Genomic DNA, 25397 nt, shown 5'->3' on the forward strand with positions numbered 1-25397 from the left:
CATGTAAAAAGAGAAAGACACATTTTTCAATGTTATGCTTTTTTACAAAAGTGCTCTGGTCCCGTCCCACTAGACGGAATATCCCATAAGTATGGAGGAAAGGGGACGGGACGCAGGAGTATAATACTACCTTGCTTGTTGAGTTTGCTCTATGCAATTATTCCATAGCAGTGGTATGTGGGATTTTCCAAACATGACACAAGTTCAATAGTGTATTGTAATAAATGTATACATGCCAATGTTATCCACTTGCACGTGCCGCCAGTCTGCTATGCATTTGCTGTACACCAAAGCATTATTTGTCTTCGTTGAGGAGATAGAAGCAGACCATCTTCATATTTTAAAGTTGATCTTTATTATACATGTGTGGCAGCAACGAGGGGGAGAATCATTCTAAAAGGTGAGGCGTTCCCTTTTTATAAATGCATTAGCTGTGAAGTAAGCGCTCTCAACCCCTAGCAATGTGTAACAGATAGATTTATACAGAGATACAAAGAATATAATGGCTAAGGCATACGTAACCTGGCACGGCATCAAGTACACCAGACATTGCATAGTTTCTAGGTTACGGATTCCGTAAAATGCAGAACCAAAATTAGAATGCAAAAATACAAAAAAATAACACTGTTACACATAAATAAAATAATTCCTTTATATACCATAAGTGTTTGGGTTCCAGGATACAAGTTGGCACATGGTGATTGAATACAGAGGGGAAGGAGGCACCAGCTACAGTACTTGGATATGTGGAATAAGGCAGCAAGGGGTGTGTGAGCTCGTACACAGTGTGACCATTGAAGGAGCCCATACGGTAGGGGCCTGCAACCCTTTGCTCTCCAGATGTTTTGGACTACAACTCCCAGCATCCCGAACCAGAAAATTCAATAGTCAGATATCATAGGAATTGTAGTACAAAAACATCTAGAGAGCCAAAGGTTGCAGATCCCGGTCAGTGCCACAGTGAAGATAAAAGGGGCCGAGTCAAGGCCTAGTGTTGAGGGGCAAGTGGAGGCCTCCTACAGGGAGCAGGAAAAGAAAAGAGTAAAGGCGGAGATTGGAGCTCGCACATAGTTTAACAGAGAAACTGACAAGAGCTCACAGAGCTTGTGAGCAAGGTGAAGAAAAGCACTTGAGCGGTGCAAAACAGTAAGGGATGGGGCGTGGGCTTCTGCACAGCCTGACCATAAGGGAAGGAACTAGGCGTCCTCTCCAGACATACACCGGACAGGAAGTAAAGTGGTAACAGTAGTGGTAGCATTCTATGCATTTCTCCTTGACAGGGGCCTTTTGGATGGGTATGGTGGAAATAATTTGAAGTCCCAAAGCAACTTCAGAGGTTCAAGATTAGTTATAAGGGTTAAGATGACTTCAAACGATTATTTTGTATGGGCTGATCACAAAGGCAGGTGAATGAGTTTGGTTGGTCATAAAAGAGGAGACTTTAGACCCCAGTACACAATCAAAATGCAACCATGCTGATTGGGGGTTCTCAGGTGTGGTGTTGCATTCACAAGGCATCGGAAAGGTCTGACAACAAGCAAACTGGATAGTCTTACAATGAACGTGTAAATGGCAGCCCTGATGAATAAACTTGTCCACCTCCCACACAATATAAAGCTATCAAGATGTATGTGAGATAAATACACATGGAACACAGAAGATAACACTGCACAGAAGGGAAAAAGCCCTTTAAAGAGAAAGAGACCACCATCATTCCTTTGGAAGTGGGCTTGCTGCCGTCTTTGTTGTATGCAAAGTGGACTCGACTGGTTGCACACGAGTAGGTGCTATCTTAGCGCTGGTTCTTGGATAAGTGGGCTTCGGCCAGTACTTTCAATAGATAGTAGATTCCACGTTTCATCTTGAGTCTTCGTCCTTCTTGAATTCCATCTTGAATAAGGCATAATGTGTGCGGATTCGTCACATTCTCAAACTGCAGCATTTTTCCTCTACTGATCTCTGATGAGGATAAAGCATTACATGTTGCACTCACCCACTCCCCCCACCCCTATAATTTCATCAACTAAATTTAAATCTCCACTGTGGGCTTTAGCTTTCTGTTTGAGGACCTCTCCGTTAATGGGTTTCCGCTTAGCACCCTCGCTGGTTAGAGTGGATTTCACCATTCTATGTTCATTGTAAGATGAGCTCACATTCGCCTCTTTTTCGAAAACATACCATCTCGTGGAAGCCAACCAGTGCCACGTCTGAGAAATCAACCTGACCAATTGCTGAAGAGGTGTGCATCTTTACTTTCTCACTATGAGATTCATGCTTCCATCCAATGTACCATGGCTTTTATCCCCTTCAATCTGGAATTCAAAGACCCTCAGAAAATGACATTCAGTAACACTTTGAAGTGGGTGTCATGGTTCTCTAGGAGAGGTTTACTCTGGTTATCAACATTTAAAGTAAGTCCAAGTAATGATACTTTGGCCATACACCAATATCTTCGCTAAATTGGACTCTATACCCGGTTTAGAATATTTTCTACGAAAATAGCTCTTTTAGTAATGGGGTACCAAAAGAAGACTCAGCCCTTGGTTAGTTTCTGTGTGTAATAGACATGATTAATTGATTACTCTTGGAGAGGATTCAGATAAAGGCATGCTCTCAATTTGATAGGTTTGTAGAGGGGACAACTCACTGCGCAATGTTCCATAAAAGGCACTTAACGGGAGCCAGGCACAGAGGAGATCAGGGAGGAAGGAGGTGAGGGTACAGATCTTTTTGTTGATATTGGCTGAGACCAGTAGAGAGTATGGCAAATGAACGCGTAGGGTCATACTCGCTCCTGGTTATGATGCAAGCCAGGATGTGCATTTAGCCCTCATACAAAGGCCACAAGGTTCTCAGTAGTTCAGAAAAGTAAGTAGGGGTCTTAAGTAAAGTGTATATCACGGGGATTCTGAGCACCAGCACAGGAGGAAATCCTGCGCTTCACCTCATGTACCCATGTAATTGTTTTCCCTCCATGAGGTCTGCCAACAGGAGGTGGGGATGGGCATCGAATTACAGACAGTTTCCATAGCACATGGATAGGAGAGCCATACAGCATCTGGTCTCCTTCTACCGCTCAGAATCTGTTCGTGAAGGACGGTCGGCCAACAGGAGCACGGCATTGTGGGTACAGCAGGTGTACATATTTAGAAGGGAGGCATGATGCCTTCAGTTCTCCTACTGCAGCCGTTCCGCACACCCCCTCTCTGTAAGTGATAGAAAGCGGTGCAGCACTGCCTCCACAAGGGTTAGCAGTGTGTCGCGGATAGCTGGCACAGTTTGTGGAAGACACTTATTTGTCCTGCATCTTTTCAAGGATAGGCACGATCATGTCAAATTTTGGTCTTTTGGCTGGGTCCTCGTTCATGCAGATCTTCATGAGTTTGCAGATGTGTGGGGAGATGCCCGGCGGGATAGTGGGCCGTAATCCCTCCAGCGAAACCTGCAGTACAAAAGAAACATGGGCATGAGGTGGCAGTACTCTATGAACAGGAGCGAAAAGCGAAAAACAGTCCTTAGTCTCCACCCCACCTAAGCGCAGATCCTTCCAGGGACTGCCAACATGCACAACTTTCACTTAAAGGACATCTAGTGCAGTCTTGCACATCCGGGGAAGACTTCAGCACCACAGTCGGCCTAACCTGAAAACACCACCTACCTCTCAACACTACACATCAACTGGGGCTGGGAGACCTCGTTAGCAGCTGCCTACCTCCTACAGAACCTCTAAACAACTCTAAGGTGCACAGACAGTAACCAGGACCAGAGACACGCTTTGTCATCTCACGGGAGAGCCAAGTATCACCCTGACCAAAAAACGAATAGGCCCTGGGCTTGTTGGCACTAAGGCCCCTTTGTGCTGAACGGGGTTATACTTGCTCTTTGGGATACTTCCTATTACCGGATTAGCTGCTTTCCATTCATCCCAGCACCATATGCCCTGCCCAGATGAGCAGCTGAGGGTCTCCAGTCAGTTCACTGCGAGGGGACTGCTGCTCAAGTGCCTAATTAAATCACTGAAAGCACTTGGACCAATGAGAAAGCCAATCTTATTTTAAAATCGCTACTTATTAGAATCAATAATTTCACTGTGCCTTGAGTGAACTTCTGGGTACCGATAAGAGTACCCAATGTAATGCAAATTCAAAACAAACTGAGATGAATGGGCAATCTTACACACCTGGAGTTACTCTGCACTTTTGTCCCAGTGGATATGGCCAACAAAAAGACAATGCAGCCTTCCGGTGGGACTAGAAGTAGTGCCATAACAGATACAAATCTTTAGTACAAAGGAAGTCCAGTGTTTCCCATAGCTACGCCAGTTCCACCCACTCTTGTATCCCTGTGCGCCCCATGGTGATCTGTGAAAACAATTGTGCTTGGAGCACGATTATGGGTCTGAACTAAGCAACAGTCAGTATAAAGGAGTTTCCAAATCCTACCCAGTCAATAAGTTGGGGGTTACTTATCGGAATTCCCTTTAGCACCCTTGCATTCTACATATTTATTTCAGCTGGGGTTATGATCGCTAACCTCCGTGGATGATGGAGGAACCTACCCAGTGTCCACCAATAACAGACAACGCAAATGTGGGTAGCGAGCATTTGAGAGCAAGGCCATTACATCACAGAGAACAGTAATTGGATCACCATTTGTGTCTACTATTGCGCTTCTAAATTCTGTGCTCTACGCCACAGACAGGATATCTAGCACAAGGGAATGGGACCATATAAAGCAATGAGGGTAGCGCAAATTAAGAAAAACCTTGTGTGGGGGCAAACGTTAGGTGCACATGATCACATACTCGTCTAAAGCATCAGCCGATTGAGATGATCATCATTTGAAGGTAATATTTTGGAATACGAAGAACAGAAGGAACAATATTTAGATTTGAATCAAACCATCTGATACTGGCCCAGCATGCTCTGTTTTTATGAAACTGTAGTACATGATTTAAAGGAATGTCTGATGTAGCATGTAATTTGACATTTAATATTTCTGTTTTCTCTTAACCTGTGTCAGTTCAGGATTCAAAACAAAGGATGGAGCATGTACCATTATGAAAGCATGTGAAAAGACACACAAGATAGGACTATATTACCAGACATTTAGCAGTGTCAATATACACTTGACCGTTTGAATTCACAGCGCAGAAGCAGCACGCAAGCGTGAAACATGTAAAGCACTGAAACAATATCAAATTGTAATTCCAGAGATGTTCAGTAAAAAAGTCTTCTTTAGATTAGAATGTTCGGAAAAAATGTTAAGTGTGGTTAGCGATGGTCATTCATCACTATACACAGAGCACTGTCTCACCCAAGACAATATGATAAAAGAAAAGATGCAAGCCCCAGCACAATATATGACGAACATTACATACCAGTAATAGTCTTTCTGATGCTTGTATCTGCTTAGATTCACATGCTTTGCATAGACCGACATCTAGTGGTTGGTGCAGAGTATTGGATGACATTTTCGAATTCGAAAAAGGATGTTGACGGGGCGTCTTGGTAATACTATCCCTACTGTGACATGTACTGTAGTCATTATACTTCACACATCGAGGTCCTCAGATTGTTTTATTTCTCCATGAAGTGTGTAGTGAAAAGAGAAAAAATGTGTTGTCTAATCGAGGGAAGGAAGGGTGGGCACATGTAAATCTAAGCAGATACAAGCCTCAGAAAGGCGATCACAGGTATGTAATAATTATCTTCTGAGGCTTATGGAGCTGCTTACAATCACATGCGTTGAATAGACTAGCAAGGAGTACCAGAAGGAGTTGGGTCGTTAGAAGGAACAAAGGCAAACAAATGTTTTAACATGGTCTGTCCCACCTGAGTTATTCCATGCTTGTGTGTGGACACAGCAATGTTGAGTGAAGGTGGGAAATGAACATTATGTAGCGGTTTTACAGACTGCAGGGCAAATGTACATTTGCAATGACAGCCAATGTAGCCCCTGTTCTACGTGTAGAGTGCACTCTAGGTGTAAATGGTAGTTCCTTGTTGGATAATATGTAGCACTGCTGTATGCATTTTACTATCCATTTAGAAATGGTTGCCTTTGGGACAGGGTCCCCCTTCTCTTCGGCCGTTAGGGAAACAAAGAACTGGTTTGTTTTCCTTATTGGTTTTGCTTTGTTGAGGGAGGGTCTGTGTCTCTCTCTGTGTCTCTCCCTGGAGTGGGAGCCTTCTTCCCACTCATTCTGTTACTCTGTATATGGGAACCCTCGTTCATTACCTTTGTACTTTTATGGAGTCATATTTTGTAAGGCATCTTTAATCTATACTTTTGTAACACCACCTTTTGTGCAGTGCTACTGGGAGCCCTTTTTCTATTGTGAGATCAGCACACCCCACTTTATGTGGAATGCGAAGGGTTACATAGTATTTCCTTTCTCACCGCTCCTGTAACATTTCTGTTTAACAGTGACAAGCATACCTGAATAGCTGGTGAAAGTGGATGTGTTCTACTGACTTGTGTTATTTTTACCTGTGAGCTGTGTTCACAGCTCCAGTATTGCACAGAAGGGTCACCATAGACCTAAAACAGTGGTTTCTTTCTTTTTTCACCCTTTCTTGTGTGCTTGTCCTTTTTTGGTCCTCCATCTGCCGTGTTGGGTGGGGAGCAGGGGGGCTCCTGGTTTGACTTTCGTCTTTGGCAGGAATCCCTCAGGAATCCCACCAAGGCTCGAGAGTGTCTGTGAAGACAGCAAATGAGGGAGGAGTCTGAAACTCTGCAGTTCTTGTTCTTCTGACATGCCTGCCTGGAGCCAATTCCATCTGGGAGGCTTGCTGTCTGTCACAATCTTTACCCCTGGCCTGAGAACTCGGGGCCTCTGACCTTCGCCCCAGTATTCCTGCAAAGCCCCAATGGCCCAATCATGCCCCTCTCGGCTGTCCTGGAGCCAGTCCTGGCGCCTTTGGCGCCAGGCTCATAGGGCATGTGGAGTTTCTATTGGGGAATGGACCAACATGGCTGCCCCCACAAGGATCGACGTGGAACTGCATCATGCAGTCTAGCATCCAGGGCGTGGTCCGCCCTGGAGGCACCTGGGATACCTGCTGGCTACTTAAGCTACACCCAAGCTGAGGCACGCGCTTCGCGTTGTTCTGCACTTGGAGCGTGACGTTCACCACGACCTGCTCGCAGCATCCTTGGCCTGCATCGTCTGGGAGAAGAAGAACACCGTTATTCCTCCTCACCTGTTCTGCATCCAACAACTCACTCACTCCGGAATCTTCTCTAGACCTCGTCTTCCTCCGCAAGCAACATCCTAGAGAGGAGAGACCAGAAGGGAAATAATTAGTAAGCGTTTGTCTTCCTGCATCATCATCATCTCCAGACTCTGCTACTTACTAAAGCTCTCCTGGAAGTTCGACTGCCGCTCGGACATCCTCCATCCTACGCTCCGCTTCCATCTGGCCGCATACCTTCCAGGACTTCTCGGCGACCTGTAAGGAAAGACAGCACAGGTTAGCCTTATTCAAAGACGCTCACAGTGCCGCGCTTTGCGCATTCTCTTACCTTCTCGAGCACTGCCCTCTCCATCAGCCTGACGTCTCCATCACCCTTCTGCATCAACGAGAGAAGGAGAAGGTCAACAGGGCAATAACAAATGCGGACACTCATTCTTCAAAAACTCAGGACTTACCTCAAGAGGGGAGTCGCAGCTGGCCTGGACTCCCGGGCCCACGCCAGTGAAGTATCTCGGCGAAAGGTGCCCAACCACAATGCGCCCCTGCACAGAACGGCAGGACGGAGAGCGCACCTAAACGAAATACAAGGTGAGAGAGGCTCCGAGGGGGTCGCAAGGGGAACTCTTGGGAGGCGGGCACTGAAGGAGGTGATTGTAGCTAAAACCGAACTCCTGTTTTCCAGGATAAGCCCACGGCAGCGCGAGTCCCTGGGGAGGTGAACCAGCTCCAGAAGCGCTCCGGACCAGTCGGGTGGCGTCCCTGTGGATACAAGGTGAGTTACAGAACGCAAAGCCCAAACATAATAATCCAGCCAGGGGCCTAGTATGGAAACCTCAAAAACTGACCAGTTGGCCCAGTTGTTGGGGCAGTTACGTGCAGAAGTACATTCAGCCAGACAAGAAACCAACGCCCTGCGGAGAGAACTAATTGTGGCCAAAGAACGAACTGATTATCTTGGCAGACAACTCCTTCAATCGCAGGCCGGTCAAGCCCCGTTGCCCAGAATCAGCCCATCAATGCCAACTCCAACGAGCAATCCGGTCCAGATCAATCTACCTGGGACAGTACCACTAGCTCCACCGGAGCGTTTCTCGGGGGAACCTCGAAGATACGCGACCTTCATGAATCAGTGTCGCCTCCACTTTTTGTGCAGACCTGGGGCGTTTCCCAATTACCAATCGCGTGTGGCCTTTGTTTTATCCTACTTGAGTGGTAGTGCAGCAGATTGGTCGGTGCCGTTTATCAGCCGGGATGATCCACTGTTATACGATTTCAGGGGCTTTCAGCAGGAGCTGGAAAAACTCTTCGCCCATCGCTCCCATGGCAGGCTTTGGATAACGTACTTTTGTCCCTTCGACAAGGAAACCAGGATCGGTTGGCGTACATAGCCACCTTTAATAGACTGGTAGTCAAAGCAGAATGGCCGGAGGAGAAACGGACCACTTTGTTCCACCGGGGCTTGCGAGGGGAGTTAAAAGACGTATTGGCCCAAGTAGTGGACCCACCCAAGGACTGTGCCGAATTCATAAATCTGGTGGTGCAACTCGACCACCGTTTGCAAGATCGGAGAATAGACCGAAGCAAACCGGATGCACGGCCCATGTTCGTGCGCCCCAAGGAGCATGCCCAGCGGGGATCTGATGGCACCACGGAACCAATGCAACCAGGGGGGGTTAGGCCTCCTTTAACCAAAGCTGAACGGGATAAGAGGAGAGAACAGCAGCTATGCCTGTACTGCGGAAAAGCTGGCCATTTCCTTAAGGAATGTCCAGTTAAACCACCAAGAACCACCGTAGGGGCCACAGACAATGAGAAACCAAGGGAGGAGTCGGAAAACTACCAAGCCCGGCAATTGTAGCGGTCCAATTGTCGAGCAAAGAAATCCAACTACAGACCTCCCATTTTGCCTTGCCCGTGATCCTAATCACCCATCAACAGCCATCAAAGATGCATTCATTAGAAGCGTACATTGATAGCGGAGCAGTGGGGAATTACATGGACCAGGATCTTGCAGCAAAGATGGGGCTCCCACTCTGTTCGAAGCCCATCACAGAGACTGTAACCACTGTAGATGGCACCGGAATCCCCTCCGGTCCTGTGTCAGAGTGTACCACAGAACTCGCTCTCTTATGTGAAGATGGCCATCAGGAAACTACCACCTTTGACCTCATCAAAGCACAGCAGTTCCGGTTAATCTTAGGAATGCCGTGGCTGGTCACGCACAATCCACGGATCAACTGGCATGCCCGAGAGTTGGTCTTCTCCCACGACTGCACACACACCTGCTATCCCAAAGGGAGAAAAGGGAAGCATGCCAGTTCACCTGTCCAGGAAGGTACGATAAGTGTCCTAGGTGCGGTTGCTACCTTACCAATTCAATACCAGGACTTTCAAGGCGTGTTCCAAAAGGAGCAAGCGAATACCTTGCCACCCCACAGGCCCTACGATTGCCAGATCGACCCGATACCTGGAGCCCGAATTCCGTGTGCCCGTATCTACGAGCTCACCGAACCTGAGAACCAACATCTGAAAACATATCTGAAGCAATACCTGGCCAACGGTTTCATCCGCCCTTCGAAGTCAGCGGCAACGTCTCCCTTATTCTTTGTACCAAAGAAGGAAGGCGAATTGAGGACTTGCATTGACTACTGTGCATTGAACCAAGTCACCGTCAAGAACCGCTAACCCCCTACCTCTGATGCAGGAGCTGCTAGACCAAGTCAACGAAGCCCAAATGTACACAAAATTAGACCTTAGGCGGGGCCTACCATCTTGTGAGCATTAAAGGGGACAAGTGGAAAACGGCGTTCCGAACCAAATACGTCTTACACAAATACCAAGTGATGCCGTTCGGCCTATGCAATGCCCCAGCCACATTTCAATACTTCATGAACGATGTTCTGAGAGAACTGATTGATGTCTGCGCCTTAGTCTACATCAATGACATCTTGGTGTATCCGGCTTCAGAACAAGATCATGTCAGGCATGTACGGTCCGTTCTTACCAAACTCCGTCAACATCATCTCTACGCCAAGCTTGAGAAATGCTCATTCCACGTTATGGAAGTGGAATTCCTGGGTTTTATCCTCATTCCAAAAGGAATCCGAATGGATGTGCACAAGGTGGATGCCGTCCTCAATTGGCCAGCCCCAACCTCATTCAAGGGAGTCCAGAGCATGCTAGGTTTTGCAAAATTTTACCGCCGTTTCATCCCAGGATTCTCGCAAATAGTACACCCGATCACATAGCTATTAAGGAAGTGTAACAAAACGTTTCAATGGACAGTAGGAGGCCGAAAAGGCCTTTCAGGAACTCAAGGCAAAATTCACCACCGCGCCAATTTACGACATCCACGCCCGGACCTTCCATATGTGGTGGAGATTGATGCTTCCAGTATGGTGATGGGTGCTGTGTTATCACAAAGGGACCCACACACTGGCCAGCTAGATCCCGTGGCGTTCTGGTCACGAAAATTCTCGCCACCTGAGCTCAACTATGCCATCACGGATAAGGAGCTACTGGCCATAAAGGCCACTTTCAAGGCCTGGCGACACTATCTGTTGGGAGCCAGTCATACAATCACCATGATAACGGACCACCGGAACCTACAATACCTGAAAGGTGCAAAGGCTCAATCTTCTCGACAACTACGATGGGCCCTATTCTTCGCGGAGTACGGCTATGTAATCACGTATCGACCAGGAGTAAAAAATGGCACGCCTGACGCCCTTTCATGCATGGGCACCGATGAGGTGGTGTATACACCTCCCGACTTCGTGGCCATCATTCCAGGGGAAAGACTCTTGGGCATCACAACTACAATGACGCAAGACGAGTTGCTGTATGAAGTCCGGCAAGTATTAACTCAGGACCAGCTACGAGAGTGGGGTTCAAGAGGAGAACACTATAGCGTTAAAGACCAACTGCCTTACTACAGAAATCGGCTATTCGTGCCTGTAAAAGAACTTCAAGAACAGGTCATCTCAAAATATCACGACTCCCTCATGGAAGGCCACCCGGGAATTGCCAAGACCCTGGCCAAGGTGAAACTGAGTTACTGGTGGCCAACGTGGCGCAAAGATATAATTCAATTCATCACTTCCTGTGGTATCTGTGCTCAGAAAAAGTCAACAAAGCAAAGAACTGCTGGACCTCTACAACCATTGGACATTCCGCCAGCTCCATGGCACACGTTATCACTTGATTTCATCACCGACCTACCCTCCTGCCAAGGTTATAACACTATCCTAGTGATCGTGGACATGTTCTCCAAGATGGCTCATTTCTTCCCGTTCAAAGGGCTACCAAACGCATTGGGTCTCGCTAGAACCTTCCTAGAACATGTGGTACGGCTGCACGGGTTCCCATCAGTCTTGATTTCAGATCAAGGTACCCAATTCGTGTCAAACCTCTGGAGGAAGTGTTGCTCGATGGCCCAAATAGACATCTGATTATCCACTAGCCATCACCCCCAAACGGATGGTCAAACGGAGAGGACGAATCAAATGCTCGATCAATACTTGCGTTGCATGCTTCACCAAGCAGAAGGGAGTTGGAAGGATCCATTATGGATTGCTGAGTATGCCTATAACAACTCCCTAGATAGAAGCAACGGGCAAACGCCGTTCTTTACTGTATATGGCAGACACCCACGCACATCAGAACTGGACAGCCCCACGATTCTGGAAATGCCAGCCATCACAAATCTACACACAACTATTTCACAGGCCTTCATGAGAGCCAAAGAACATCTGCAGCAAGCCAAAGCCCGCCAAAAGTAGTACACGGACCAGCATCACACAAAGGGCCCCGACTACCAAATAGGGGCCATGGTATGGTTAGCCTCCAAACATGTACCTCTAAAGGGAACCCGGACATTCCGTCCACGGTTTTTAGGACCGTTCCCAATCAAATCCATCATAAACCCAGCTGCGGTAAAGCTGACGTTGCCAACCCACATGCAGATACATCCAGTGTTTCACGTAACCCTCTTGAAACCCGTTCATCCTGAAACCCGAGTAACTACCCCACCAGGGCCTGTGATAATTCAAGGAGAACCAGAATTTGAGGTAAAAGACATCCTGGATTCCAAGTAGGTTAGAACGAAACTCTACTACCTAGTGGACTGGAAAGGATAGGGTCCGCAGGACAGGACATGGGAGCCCAGTGATTACATTCATGCTCCACGCCTGATTCAGCGTTTCCACCAAGAGTACCCCACCAAGCCGGGACCAGACAGACGGACCACCCTGAGAGGGGCCTTGGGGTGGGGGAGGGAGGGAGAGAGCTGTCACTAACTTTACGCCTGGCCTGGGAACTCGGGGCCTCTGGCCCTCGCCCCAGTATTCCTGCAAAGCCCCAAGGGCCCAACCATGCCCTGTCCTGGACCCAGTCATGGCGCCGCTGGCGCCGGGCTCATATGGCATGTGGAGTTTCTATTGGGGAATGGACCAACATGGCTGCCCCCACAAGGATCGACGTGGAACTGCATCATGCAGTCTAGCATCCAGGGCGTGGTCCGCCCTAGAGGCACCTGGAATACCTGCTGGCTATTTAAGCCACGGCCAAGCTAAGGCACGAGCTTCATGTTGTTCTGCACTTGCAGCGTGACGTTCACCACGACCTGCTCACAGCATCCTTGGCCTGCATCATCTGAGAGAAGAACAACACTGTTATTACTCCTTAATTGTTCTGCATCCAGCACCTCGCTCACTCCGGAATCTTCTCTAGACCTCATCTTCCTCAGCGAGCAACATCCTAGAGAGGAGAGACCAGAAGGGAAATAATTAGTAAGTGTTCGTCCTCCGACATCATCATCTATAGACTCCGCTACTTACCGAAGCTCTCCTGAAGTTCGACTGGTGCCCCGACATCCTCCATCCTACGCTCCGCTTCCATCTGGCCGCATACCTTCCAGGACTTCTCGGTGACTTATAAGGACGGACAACACAGGTTAGCCTTATTCAAAGACGCTCACAGTGCAGCGATTTGCGCATTCTCTTACCTTCTCGGGCACTGCCCTCTCCATCAGCTCAAAGTCTCCATCACACTTCTGCATCAATGAGAGAAGGAGAAGGTCAACAGGGCAATAACAATTGCGGACACTCATTCTTCAAAAACTCAAGACTTACCTCAAGAGGGGAGTCGCAGCCGGCCTGGACTCCCGGGCCCATGCGAGTGTAGTAACTCGGTGAAGGGTGCCCAACCACAATGCACCTCTGCACAGAACGGCAGGACGGAGAGCGCACCTTAACGAAATACAAGGTGAGAGAGGCTCCGAGGGGGTCACAAGGGGAACACTTGGGAGGCTGGCCTCGGAGGAGGTGATTGCAGCTAAAACCGAACTCCTGTCTTCCAGGATAAGCCCACGGCGCGAGTCCCCGGGGGAGGTGAACCAGCTCCAGAAGCGCTCCGGACCAGTCGGGTGGCGTCCCTGTGGATACAAGGTGAGCGTTACACTGTCCTGAAAGGTCAGCCAACCCCCACATTTTGAATGTAACATGAGTGCTGATTGGCTGGTTTCCTGGATAATTTGTGTTAGGAAGAATTTTCAGTTTAGTGCTAAATTCCTCCTACCATAGAGACCCCCAGCTATTTTGCTGAAGTTTGGGACTTTGAACTTTCTATGTGTTTTCTGTCTGTGTTTCTTTTGGTTATGGAGTCTGACAAACTCCATAGGCATCATTTTACATTGTGTCACACAGCACCTTTAGTGCAGTGACACAGAGAAGTCGTTTTAGATTTCCCAAGGTTTAAACACCTTCTCTTGGATAAACTACTGTTTCAAAAGCAGTGAAGTGAAATTGACTTTACTTACATTGTAAACTTTCTAGACCCAGCACACACTATCCTACAATAGGGTGCTGGAGGGGTTACTTAGTATCCCCTTTGTCTAGCTTCTCATGTAACATTTTTTATGTTACCCTTTCCTTGATGAATGGCTGGTGGCAGTGGTTTACTTTTAACTACCGTGGTGTGCATTTACCGCGGGCTGCGTTCACAGCTGTTGTAAAGCACCCAATGGTGCAATTTTTGTCAAAATGGCCCCAGTCTTTTTTCGCCATTTCTTTGTGGAAAGGTCCTTCTCGAGATTTACTCTGCCTGCCAAACCAGGTTTGGTTCCTTTGTTTGTTTTGTCTTTGGTGGGATTCACAAGTGAAACCCACCTCTGGCTCCAGGGTGTCTGGCGGGGGCAGGAAGCGAGGGAGGTCAGTGAAATTCCCTGTGCTTAGTCTGCTAGGAGACAGGAATGCACTCTTAGGGGATTGGCCAGCTGGTTGTCCGGCAAGGACAGCCACTCTGCTGGGTGACTGACAGCTAGGCTGGAATGAATGGGAGAAACCTGCACAAGAGGAGAGGCTTTTTGGCTTGGAAGGCAGAGTTGACCACTGGACGAAGGAATTCGAAAAAGAAATTGGAAGAGACGCCTGCTGCAACTCCTGGACCGTTGGTTTGCCCGGTGAAGCCCTGCTGCTGTGCTGAAGCTCCAAATTTGTTTAGACTAGAGAAGCCCTGCAAGGAGGCCTGCTCCCCTTGAGTTGGTGAGACCAATCAACTCCAAAGTAAGCCACCTGGACATCCTCTCGGAGCTGGTTGAAATTCCACTGCAGTTGCTGCTAGAACTGAATAGCCAGGGAGAGGAACACCAGATCATGTGCGTTACTTTTAAGCTGGCCAAGAGCTTGAGGAAGATCCTCCGGACTCCCAGGAAGCAGGACTGACCGAGCCTAAGCCACCTCAACAGAGTGCTGGACCCCAGATCCAAGGAAAGCCTATCTAGACAACCAAGAACCGCAGTGTTGCTATTATCAGTAGACGCGAGGAGCTGAAACACACAAAGTGATACTTGTTTGAAGATTGCTGGTTACGGTCTGTGACCGTCCCATTGCAGGATTCCCCAGTCGTCCTCCCTCTTGTCCCCATGACTGAGGGCCAGGAACACGAGGATCTGCAGAGCTGCACAGGAACAGAAACCATCTGCTGCACTTTTCTTCAACCTAAAGGTACAGTACAGCCTGAGAAAACCTACCTCTTGTTGTGTAACTGCACTTGTTCTCTGTTGGTGAGACTGGTGTGGTTGCCATGTAGAGTTGCTGACAGCTACGTTACTTCACAAGCCCAAACAGCTTGTGGCCGTGCTTTGAATTCTTTTCTACAAAGACTTCTAAAACATTGTACAAGACTTTTACTCACCTGTAAGAAGTGCTTCAGCTCACCTAGACTTTTGCCCAATTGGCTTTGACCAAGCCTGGCTCCCTGAATGTCTCTTCTTCCCTCTGACATTGTGTTTTGTCTTCCCTCCAGGAAGGAGTTAACTAACTTTGCATTTGGGGGGCAAAGTGGGTTACTTATCTGCTACAGAATATTTGTGTGCTCTTGTGCTGTTCTAATAATCTTTTTCCTTTGACAAACTCTTAAATCGGATACTAAATGCAAACAGTGGTAGATTAATGTCCACAGTATCCGAGTTACTAAAGTCACCTCAGGGTGTAGGACGTGTCTGTGTGCCATCCCAAAAGGATACTTACTTATTTAGAAAGAGTGTATTTTGAAGTGTACTCATGTAAACATTTGTATGTTACCCTCACGACTTTAAATGGCTGTGGCAGTGGTTTAATTTTCCTACCATTGTGCTTTTCTACCACAGGCTGGATTCTCAGCTGCATTACAACACCCATGAGTGACCATTTTGTCAAAATGGCCCGGTCTTCTTTTTTTGCCATTTTCTGTTTGTGAGATCTTTCTTGGGTTTCACTCTGCGCGCCAAACCAGGTTTGAGCCTTTTGTTCATTTTGCCTTTGGCAGGCTTCAGTACTAAAATCCGCCTCTGGCTCCAGTGTGTCTGGAAAGTCTCCTCCGTCATTTGTCTTTAGGAATGCCTGCATGCACCTAGTCCGATTGGCTGGCTGGCTGTCGTGACAGGACAGGACAGCTACCCTGCTGGTTGAGTGACAGCTAAGCTGTGCATGAATGGGAGAAACATGCTTAAAAGGTGAGAGTTTGGGAACTACAGCCAAAGTCTACCACTGGGAAGAACAACCCGACGAAGAAACCATGAACGAAGCTTGCTGCATCCTCCTGGACCTTTGAATTGCCTGGTGAAGCTCTGCTGCTGTGCTGAAACTCCTTTTTCTGATCGACAAGAGAAGCTCTGCAAGGAACGACTTCTTCCCTTGGGTTAGTGGGACCAACTAACCCCGAGTCGAACTCCACTGGACCATTCTCCCCGACTGGCTGTACTTTTCTGCTGCTGCAGGAAAAGAGTGCCAGGGGTCGAGAAATCCATAGTCGAGTGCAACGTCTGCAAGCTGGCCAGAAGTTCCAGGAGTCTTCCCAGGACCCTCCAGAAGCAGGACGACCAGAGCTCAAGTCTCCTCACCAGAGTGCTGACTCAAGGAGTGAAGGAATCCCAACCGTATTCAAGATGCACAGTGGTGCCGTTTACCGAGCGCTGAAACCGCAAAGTGCTGGTGATCCAAAAAGAGCCAGTAGCTGCCGACGACTTCCAAATTGCTGCCGCAGGAGTCCTCCAGACATCCTCCCTCTTGTCCCCATGACTGAGGCCCATTTATGTGTAGACAGGCTTCTGCCCACGATCACACCCCACTGGTTTGTAAATTGCCCAGATAGGCTCCCCAGCCAGTCAGTGAAGCGGTTTAGAGTGGAGTGGAGTGGATGTGGGTAGCTGGAAGTGTAAACCCTTTCGAAGATGAGTGTTTGGGCCACCATTCGAGGGCTTTGCGGAAATTTGGCCGAGATGCACTATGTCCTGCCACGATCCACTGCGTTCAGCCCATTGGTGGTCCAGCTCCTCCTGAAAGGGTCTCATCTTCAGTCTGCAATTTGGTATGAGGAAAATAAAGGAGGACATCATGCCCGGGAGGGACTTGTATTGTCTGACAGTGGAGCTTGTTCTCTCGTTGAACCATGCAATGAGGTTTCGCATTGTGGCCACTCTGTCCGGAGAGGGGCAAACCCTGGGAACTTGAGTGTCCAGATCTGCTCCTAGAAAGATTGCTGACTATGCGGGGAGTGGTGACGAGGTTTCCTCGTTGATTGAGAACCCTAGGTCTTGGAGTAGGGTGGTTGTTCTTCCCACTGCCTCTGATGCGGTTTCCAGGGAGCTTCCTTTCACTAGCCAGTCATCTAGGTATGGAAAAGCCTGTACCCCAGAGCGCCTAGGGTGAGCGGCCAATGAGGCCAGGCATTTCAGCCCGAATTGAAGTACTATGAACTGGAAATGTTGGTCGCTAGCAGTGAACCAAAGGTACTGTCTGTCTGTGGGATGGGTACATGGAAGTAGGCATCCTCCAAGTCTAGAGTAGCAAGGAAATAGCCTTTCCTGAGCCATGGAAGGACCAGCTGAATGGAGGTCATCTTTGATTTTAGACGACAAACTTGTTGAGGGCCCGTAGATCTAGTATTGGGCGCCACTGGCCGTTTTTCTTCTTTACTAGAAAAAAGTGGGAATAGAATACTTTCCGCCGTTGTAGAGGTGGTACCCGATCTATGGTGGCCTTTAGTAAAAGCTTGGCGGCCTCGACCCTTAGCTGTTGCAGCCAGGGGATGCTTTTCCTTGGTGTGGGAGAGGTAGTGGCTGCTGAAGAAAGTCTATGGTATGTCCCCCTTTTATAACTTGAAGCACCGATTTGTCCAATGTTATAGCATGTTATAGCGTACCAATGACTGCAGTGAGACACATCCTTCCACTGGGGTGTGATGTGGAAGGCACGCTCAGTGCTCAGTAGGAGTCTGTTCTTCTTGGTCTGGTTCCTGCACTGGCTTGAATCTCTTTTGCCACGTTGGTTCTGGTACCTGGTGGAACCATGTTGGTATCTACCCCCTGACTGGAAGGAGGTAGAATAGCACACTTGGCCCTGGAACGATCAGCAGTATGACCTGTAGTTGGAGCTGGCACCTTCAAAGGAGCGAAAAGGACAGTGGTCCTTCTCCTTTAAAGAGCTAATCGCCCTAGCAGTGTCAGCCTTGATACCTTTCAAGTGGTCATCTATTTTCTTCCCAAATAGGTCTTGTCCATCAAAGGGCATATCTAGGATCTGAGCCTGTACCTCCAGACTGAAACTTGTTGCTTTAATCGAGGCTTGGCATCTCAAGACTGTGCCATGTGCTATTTGCCTGAAGCTGCAGTGAGCGGTGTCCACAGATGTGTTGATCATGTGGTCCGAGACAGCTTTGCAGTCTGTGATAATGGCCTTGGCCTCTTCCTGAAACTCCTCTGGAAGGTGTTTAGTGAGACGGGACATATAGAGCCATAATTCTCTATCCAGCCTTGCCATCATGGCCATGGCGTTGCTGGCCCGCACCGTCAACGATGCTGCTGTTGATACCTTGCGCCCCATCGATTCTAGTTTACACGCCTCCTTTTCAGGCAGAGCTGTGAGGGGAGAGGCTGAGTTTTGCAGTATCTTCCTCACAGCCACTGTGATAACAGAGTCAGGTTTAGTATGGCCTCTGAGACACAATGGAGCAGAGTTCGGTGCTTTGTACTTCTTCTCCGGTCTCGCCACCAGCACCGGAGTGGACAGAGGAGTGGCCACGATATTTTCCTCTGCGTCCCAAATGGTTTCTAATATTGGTATCGTGGTGATGGTGCATAGTCTTTTGTCTCTGTGCTCGTGGAGGACTGATACTTTCTCCTCTGTGACGACTTGTATTTTGAAGATCTCTTCCAACTTAGCCATGATTGAATGAAAAGATACAACATCTGGAGGCGAGGATCCTGCTAGTGAGTCACGTTTCTTCTGCTTCTCGATGACAAAAGAATCCCAGTTACCGGTGTCTGGAGTGTCATGAGGCAGTTCACCCTCTTCCGGCTCGTCGTCAAGACTGTCGGGGTTGGAAAACTCCCTAAATGGGTCATCAAGCTCCCCGTCGTCATCTACAATGTTGTCTGGGCATTCTGAGGATATAACAATTGAAGGCGTATTGCGTGCTCTGAATTTTTGAGGCAGAGACCTTGGAGGAGATGGAGAGCGTCTTCTCTTTTGAGACCTGGGTGATCCGCCATAGTGCGAGCATTGTGTCAGCGGTGAATGAGACCTGGGTGATCCGCTATAGTGTGGTGATGTGCTATGAGAGGTCTGCTTACAGGGACTTTGGGAGTGACCAGGAGTCTTGCCCTTTGCCTCCTTTGGAACTCGTCAACAATTCTGCCCATGGGCTGCAGTAGATTAGGGTTGAAAGGATCTGCCACGTCTTCCATCACCGGTTGCCAGTGTGGACTGTGTTCTTTAGGTTGTACTGGAGTTGTTCCTCCCCCTCCGAGAACTCCTCCAGTAATATGGATAAAGACGCTATGTAAATAACATCATTAAAATGATGTCAGCTAGTTATTTCATCTCAGTTATAGGGGATAGACAGGTAACGGCTTCTAACCCATCTAGCTGTGGTGTATGGGTGCTTAAAGCTTCCTCTGGTTGTTGGAAGGGCTCGTCGATTACGTCTGGTGGTGTTGGGTCAATCGACTGTGTTTTGTCCTGTTCTTGGGGGCACGTTGACTGTTTTTCCATCGACGATGAATGTTTGGACGGCGACGGGTGCTTCGTCGATGAGGACGTCTTCCTTGATGCGTGCTTTTCGGCAGTGTCTTTCATGGACGGGTGCTTGTTCGACACTCTTTAGAGATGCTTCATACACTTCCTACACCCTGAGGTGACTTCAATTGCTAGGGCAGTATTGGCATTTATACATACATTCTGACACTTAGTAGAATTCTGAGGTTGTGGAAAAGGAAAAGGTTAGGGAAGGAAAAAGGTTAAACGGTTCTCAGAGCACGGGAGCACTTTTCAATCTCTCAATGAAGTCTAGATAGAATATTTCCCAGCAATATTAGTTAAACCAATGTAAACCAATGTATCACCTATGAGGGACAGTTAGAATCTAAGTCAATGGGTCAGAAAGTCTGCAGGGAGCCAGGCCAGCTAAAGTCAATTTGAACAATGTCTATGGAGCTGAGGCACTTCTCAGATAGCACAAAAGTCTTGCACAATGTTAGAGAGTTTGTAGAAAATCACTGTTTGGCCACACGCTGTTGGGCTTTTGAAGGTATAGCTGAGATCAACTCTGCAAAAACGCAGCTACTGCAAGTCTCAAGTGAGAACGCAAGCTAAAGCCACAAGAGACAAGTACCCCTTAGTCATCACAGTACCTTAGTTTGGAAGAAGAGGATCCAACTGGCTTCTGTTCTGGTTGCAGTCTTGCAGATCCTGGGTTCCTGGGCCTCAGTCATGGGGACAAGAGGGAGAATGTCTGGAGGACTCCTGCACTGCAGTTTGAAGGTCGACGGCAGCTACGGGCTCTTTTCAGTCCAGCAGCACTTCACAGTTTCAACTACCGGCAAACAGCACCACTGCAGAACTTGGACAATTGGATGGACTGTCTTCGCTCCTTGCGACCCAGGACTCTGGTGAGGTGACTCGAGCTTGGGTCGTCCTGCTTCAAGACAATGCACTCTACTACAGATTTCTCGAACCCTGGTACTCTATTCCAGCATCAGCAAAGAGGTACAGCCAGTTGGAAGGATCGTCCCGGGAGGATAGCTCAGCAGCAACGTGTTCGCCTTGGAAGCAAGACGACATGAAGCAACACAGGTTTGATCGCCGGGTCCACGCTTAGAAACCTCTGGGTGTTTAAGCGTGTTATAAATACGTAACTAAGACTAAAAAAATAAATAAAAAAAAACAATTACGCAACTTAAAAAAAACAATTCCTGTAACAGCGCCTCGATGCCCGCGGGCTGTGTGAGCGCTTTAAAAAATGCAAATAAATAAAAGTTGGGGAAGGTCTTCAAGCAAAGTTTGTCTTGGGGTTAGTTAGTCCTACTAACCCAAGGGAAGAAGTCCTCGTCGGAGCTTGTCTTGTCAATTCGGAAAAGCAGTCTCAGCACAGCAGCAGGGCTTCACCGGGCAGCAACGGTCCAGGAGGATATTACAAGCTTCTCTTCATGATTCCTTTGTCGGAAGTTTCATCCAGTGGTCGAATGTCTTCAGTCCAAGAAGCCTCGCCTTTTATGCAGGTTTCTCCCATTCATGCAAAGCCTTGCTGTCACACACACCGCAGGGTGGCTGTCCTGCAAGGAGAGCCAGCCAATCGGCACTGGGTGCATTCAAGTGACCAAGGAGACTAAGGACAGGGAGTTCTTTGGGCACTTCCCTCCCTTCCTGCCCTGCCAGACACACTGGAGCCAAAGGCGGGTTTCAGCACTGAAGCCCGCCAAAGGCAAAATGAACAAAAGGGTTAAACCTGGTTTGAGTAAAACCTAACAAAGACCTCACTAACAATAAATGACATAAAAAGAAGACTGGGGCCATTTTGACACAATGGTCACCCATGAGTGCTATACTGCAGCTGAGGGTTCAGCCTGTGGTAGAAACGCACAATGGTAGGAACATTTAACCACAACCACCAGCCATTTAAAGTGGTGAGGGTAACACATTCTTTTACACATGAGTAAGTAGCAAAAGGGGCTACTAAGTAACCACTCAGCACTCCACATACGTTGTGGTGTGTGCTGGGCCTACATAGGAAAAAGGTAAGTAAAGTCTATTTCACTTTACTACTCTTCGGAACAGTAGTTCACCCAAAGGAAGGTAGTTAAACCTTATGAGAAATCAAAGGACTTCTCTGTGACACTGCACTAAAGGTGCTGTGTGCCACCATACAAGAAGTAGATGCATATGAAGTTTATCAGACTCCAAAAACAAAGGAAACACAATCCAAATCAAATCAAAAATACATTAGGGAGTGAGAAAAAGGTCTCGCTCCAGAATAAAAATGTAAAAGTCCTAAAGTCCAGCAAAAGAGCTGGGGGTCTCTAATGTTGAAGGGAAGTAGCACAGAAATGATTGCTACTGCACGTCTCCAAAGGACCAGCATCTCAAACCCATACATTGCTCTAGATTCGGGATAGTTCAGAGGTCAAAGGTGCATCAACGTCAGCACTATACTTTCAAATTTAAATATCTGAGTTATCAGTATTGCTGCCTTTCCCATACACCCTTCTTACCTTCATCCCAATTTCCATATTGGACAAGTCAGCAAATGGAACCTCGCGGGTTACCAGTTCCCACAAAAGAACGGCAAAGCTCCACATGTCAGATGAACGACGGTTAATCTCCTCTGGCTTCTTCTGTAAAGCTGCAAAAACAACAGTTTCACGTTATAGTCTTGGAGAAAATCACATGTTTGAAGACAGAAGCTCTTCCAGTTAAAAGACAAGAACTTACAGCAGTGTCATTCAAACATGGCTAAGCCCCCCGCCCCCCCATCTTGAGTACAAATATTGTTGCTGAGCCTCCCAGATGCACTATCTGCTTATATTTTCTATTAAAAGCAGTCAGTGTACTCCTTTTTTGACGACTCTCGAGCCCCTCTGCCCCCGAACATCATTTGGGCCGCCTCAGGGGGCCAGCCCCAGAGTTTGAAGACCACTGTCTTACAGTGTTGAGAGTGATGGGTCCCTTTATCACAGTGCAAACACTGGTGCTGGTTAAAGAGCAGTGGTTATTAGGAGACCATCTATAAGCTGAGGGTCGGAGGGCTTCGCTCCACTGGGCTATTGAGACATCAATTTGCTATCAGTAGGTTACCCTCAATAGCAAATCTCTGGACTGAGCCCATTGCAGTAATACAGTAATCTGTGAACTGTGCTGGGTGCAGGTTGGGCAGCGTAGCGTAGGCAAACTCCCAACATTTCTGCCACTGAAAAATAGAGGGCTGTGAATGCAGCACATTCCGTCTCTCAAACAAATAGTGGGAACCCATAATCCAGCCCCAATCAAGTGCAGTTTAATTCACTCCATATATTCAGACTTGTTTAACCCATCACCCCAGTCAGTGCTGTACGCCAGTCACTATGCCAGTGAAAGGTGTCAGGCTACGGGGCCTACGAAGGGCCAACAATGCTGGGGAGTACATTTGCTAAGTAAGATTCTCATAGAAACTATAAATATTCCTGACCTGTGTCAACCCCAGAACCCTTTGCTGGACTGGTAGATTATTTTTCCTTATACCTCTGTGAGTGGGAACCTTTTTGCACACTGAAAGAATCTTACTCTTTTTGTGGGTGTCATTTTTAAGACTGTCCAGAGTGTCTTTTAAAAGTTATCCTCTGACAATGTTTTGCCAATAAGTGCCTATTGTTGCGGGGTGTTAGGGAGAATTCTCATACATGTGCTAATTCCCTTCACTTTAGAGACCCCCAGCAACCTTGCTGGATTTTGAGGACTTGATTTCTTTTACCTGGAAAGAGTGCAAGCCTTTTATTCCCCCACTCTCATATTTTGATGTGTGTTTTACTCTTGTGTTCTTCGATTATGGAGTTTTAGATAATTCCATAGGCATCATCTTTTCATGTGCGCTACACAGCACCCTCAGTGCAGTGACACCAGGATGTCTTTTAGACTTCCAAAAGGTTTAAATACCTTCTCTGGGATAAACTACTGTTTCCCAGAGAATGTAAAGTTAAATTGACTTTACTAGTCTTTTCAAATTCCTAGACCCAGCACACACCATCTTCCTATAGAGTGCTGGAGGGGTTACCTAGTATCCCCTGTGTCTAGAGACTCATGTACCAGTGAAATGCTACCCTTTCCTATCGAAATGGCTTATGGAAGTGGTTTTACAACGAACTACCATGATTTTGAACGACCGCAAACACTGGTAGCTAAAAATCGCAGGAGCCATGTTTTTCAAGAAGGCGCCTTAAACCCCTTTGTTTAAACGGGTCCCGGTCTTCTTTTTTCGCCATTTCTTTTTGGAAAGGTCCTTCTAAATTTTGTCTCTGCGCACCAAACCAGGTTTGGTCCCTTTGTTCGTACGCCTTTGGCGGGCTTCAGGACTGAAGACCGCCTCTGGCACCTGAGTGTCTGGGGTGGCCAGGAAGTGAGGGAGGTACCCGAAACTCCCTGTGCTTAGTCTCCTAGGAGACCCAAATGCACTCTGGCGTGATTGGCTGCCTGACTGTCCGGCAAGGACAGCCACCCTGCTGGGTGAGTGACAGCTAGGCTGGAATGAAAGGGAGAGAACGGTTTAAAAGGCGAGTCTCTTGGACTGGAAAGCAGAGTCGACCACTGGAACGAAAGAACTGAAGACGAGCTGGAAGAGGACAGCTGGTGCAATTCATGGACCGTTGGTTTGCCCGGTGAAGCCCTGCTGCAGGTCCGAATTGCCAAGTTCATCTCGACGGAGAAGCCCCTTCAAGGACAACTTCTTCCTTTGAGTTGGTGGGACCAATCAACTCGTAAGCCACCTGGATACCATTCTTGGAGATAGTTGGGATTAACCGGGGGGGGGGGGGACCAACTGTAACATTAGCCTTCTCTCTAATTCACCATGCACATGGTCGGATCACCATGTCATCACCTTTAACATTGAAGCAGCTCACATACCTGCGCCTTCCGTCGCACCTGCCTTGCCCACCAGAAACAAAAAGGACATGACTGGGAAGTTACTCCCCCTCATCCTTCCTACCTTGAACAATGTCATTGATTCTTGACTGGACCCCACCACCCTAGCTGACACCTATAATCAGGCCGTGCTTTCAGCCATTAACGCCATCGCCCCTCTTAAACTTAGGAAACCCACACAGCATGCGCACCTTAATTCGTGGTTCACACCACAGCTAAGAGTGCTTCGTAAAGAGAAACGTAGCGCGGAAACACTGGAAAAGTCATCATCTGATGCCCACAAGGGCGGACTCTTCTTAGCCACTCTTAACTGCAAAGAAGCCATAATCCAAGCCAAAAAGGAATCCTACAATAATCGCATCCTGTCAGCACAATCCAAAACCAAAGAATTATTCAAAATTCTTAAGGAACTTGAGTCTCCTGCAACATCCCCAGACTTATGCGTCAAAGACAGCAAATGGTGTACCAATATACAGACAGCACTTTTGGACAAAATTGCATCCCTCCAAACCAAAATTAGAGGTAAACAAAATTCACTGCAATCAGACAATCCCCTCTCCATTCCAACATCCGGTACATGCCAGGCCAACTCGAATCACAAACCATTTGCCTTCTTCCCTCTTACTATTTCAGAAGTAGAAGGTATTATAAAAAATCTTAAACCGTCCAACTGTCAAGGCAACCCATGTCCTGCCCCTATCATCAAGGAAGCCTTGCACGATCTAGCTCCCTTTATCACGGCCTTCATTAACGCCTCTTAAAACGGGCATAG

The 25397-nt window shown here is 47.8% G+C and overlaps 1 protein-coding gene across 1 annotated transcript in view; it reads right to left on the bottom strand.

Moving 5' to 3' along the window:
* Positions 1-332: 332 nt before the first annotated feature.
* The window catches only part of ILK (integrin linked kinase), a 443090-nt gene continuing 418025 nt past the window's right edge, over positions 333-25397 (bottom strand). The window contains exons 12-13 of the mRNA XM_069640469.1: positions 22225-22355; positions 333-3442 (exon numbers count right to left, since the gene is read on the bottom strand). Of these exons, the coding sequence (XP_069496570.1) occupies positions 3293-3442; positions 22225-22355 (281 nt within the window). The 3' untranslated portion in view covers positions 333-3292. The remainder of the gene's footprint in view (positions 3443-22224; positions 22356-25397) is intronic.

Source organism: Ambystoma mexicanum, chromosome 7q (genome assembly GCF_040938575.1).
Source record: "Ambystoma mexicanum isolate Mex_15411 chromosome 7q, UKY_AmexF1_1, whole genome shotgun sequence".
NCBI classification, from domain to species: Eukaryota; Metazoa; Chordata; class Amphibia; order Caudata; family Ambystomatidae; genus Ambystoma; species Ambystoma mexicanum.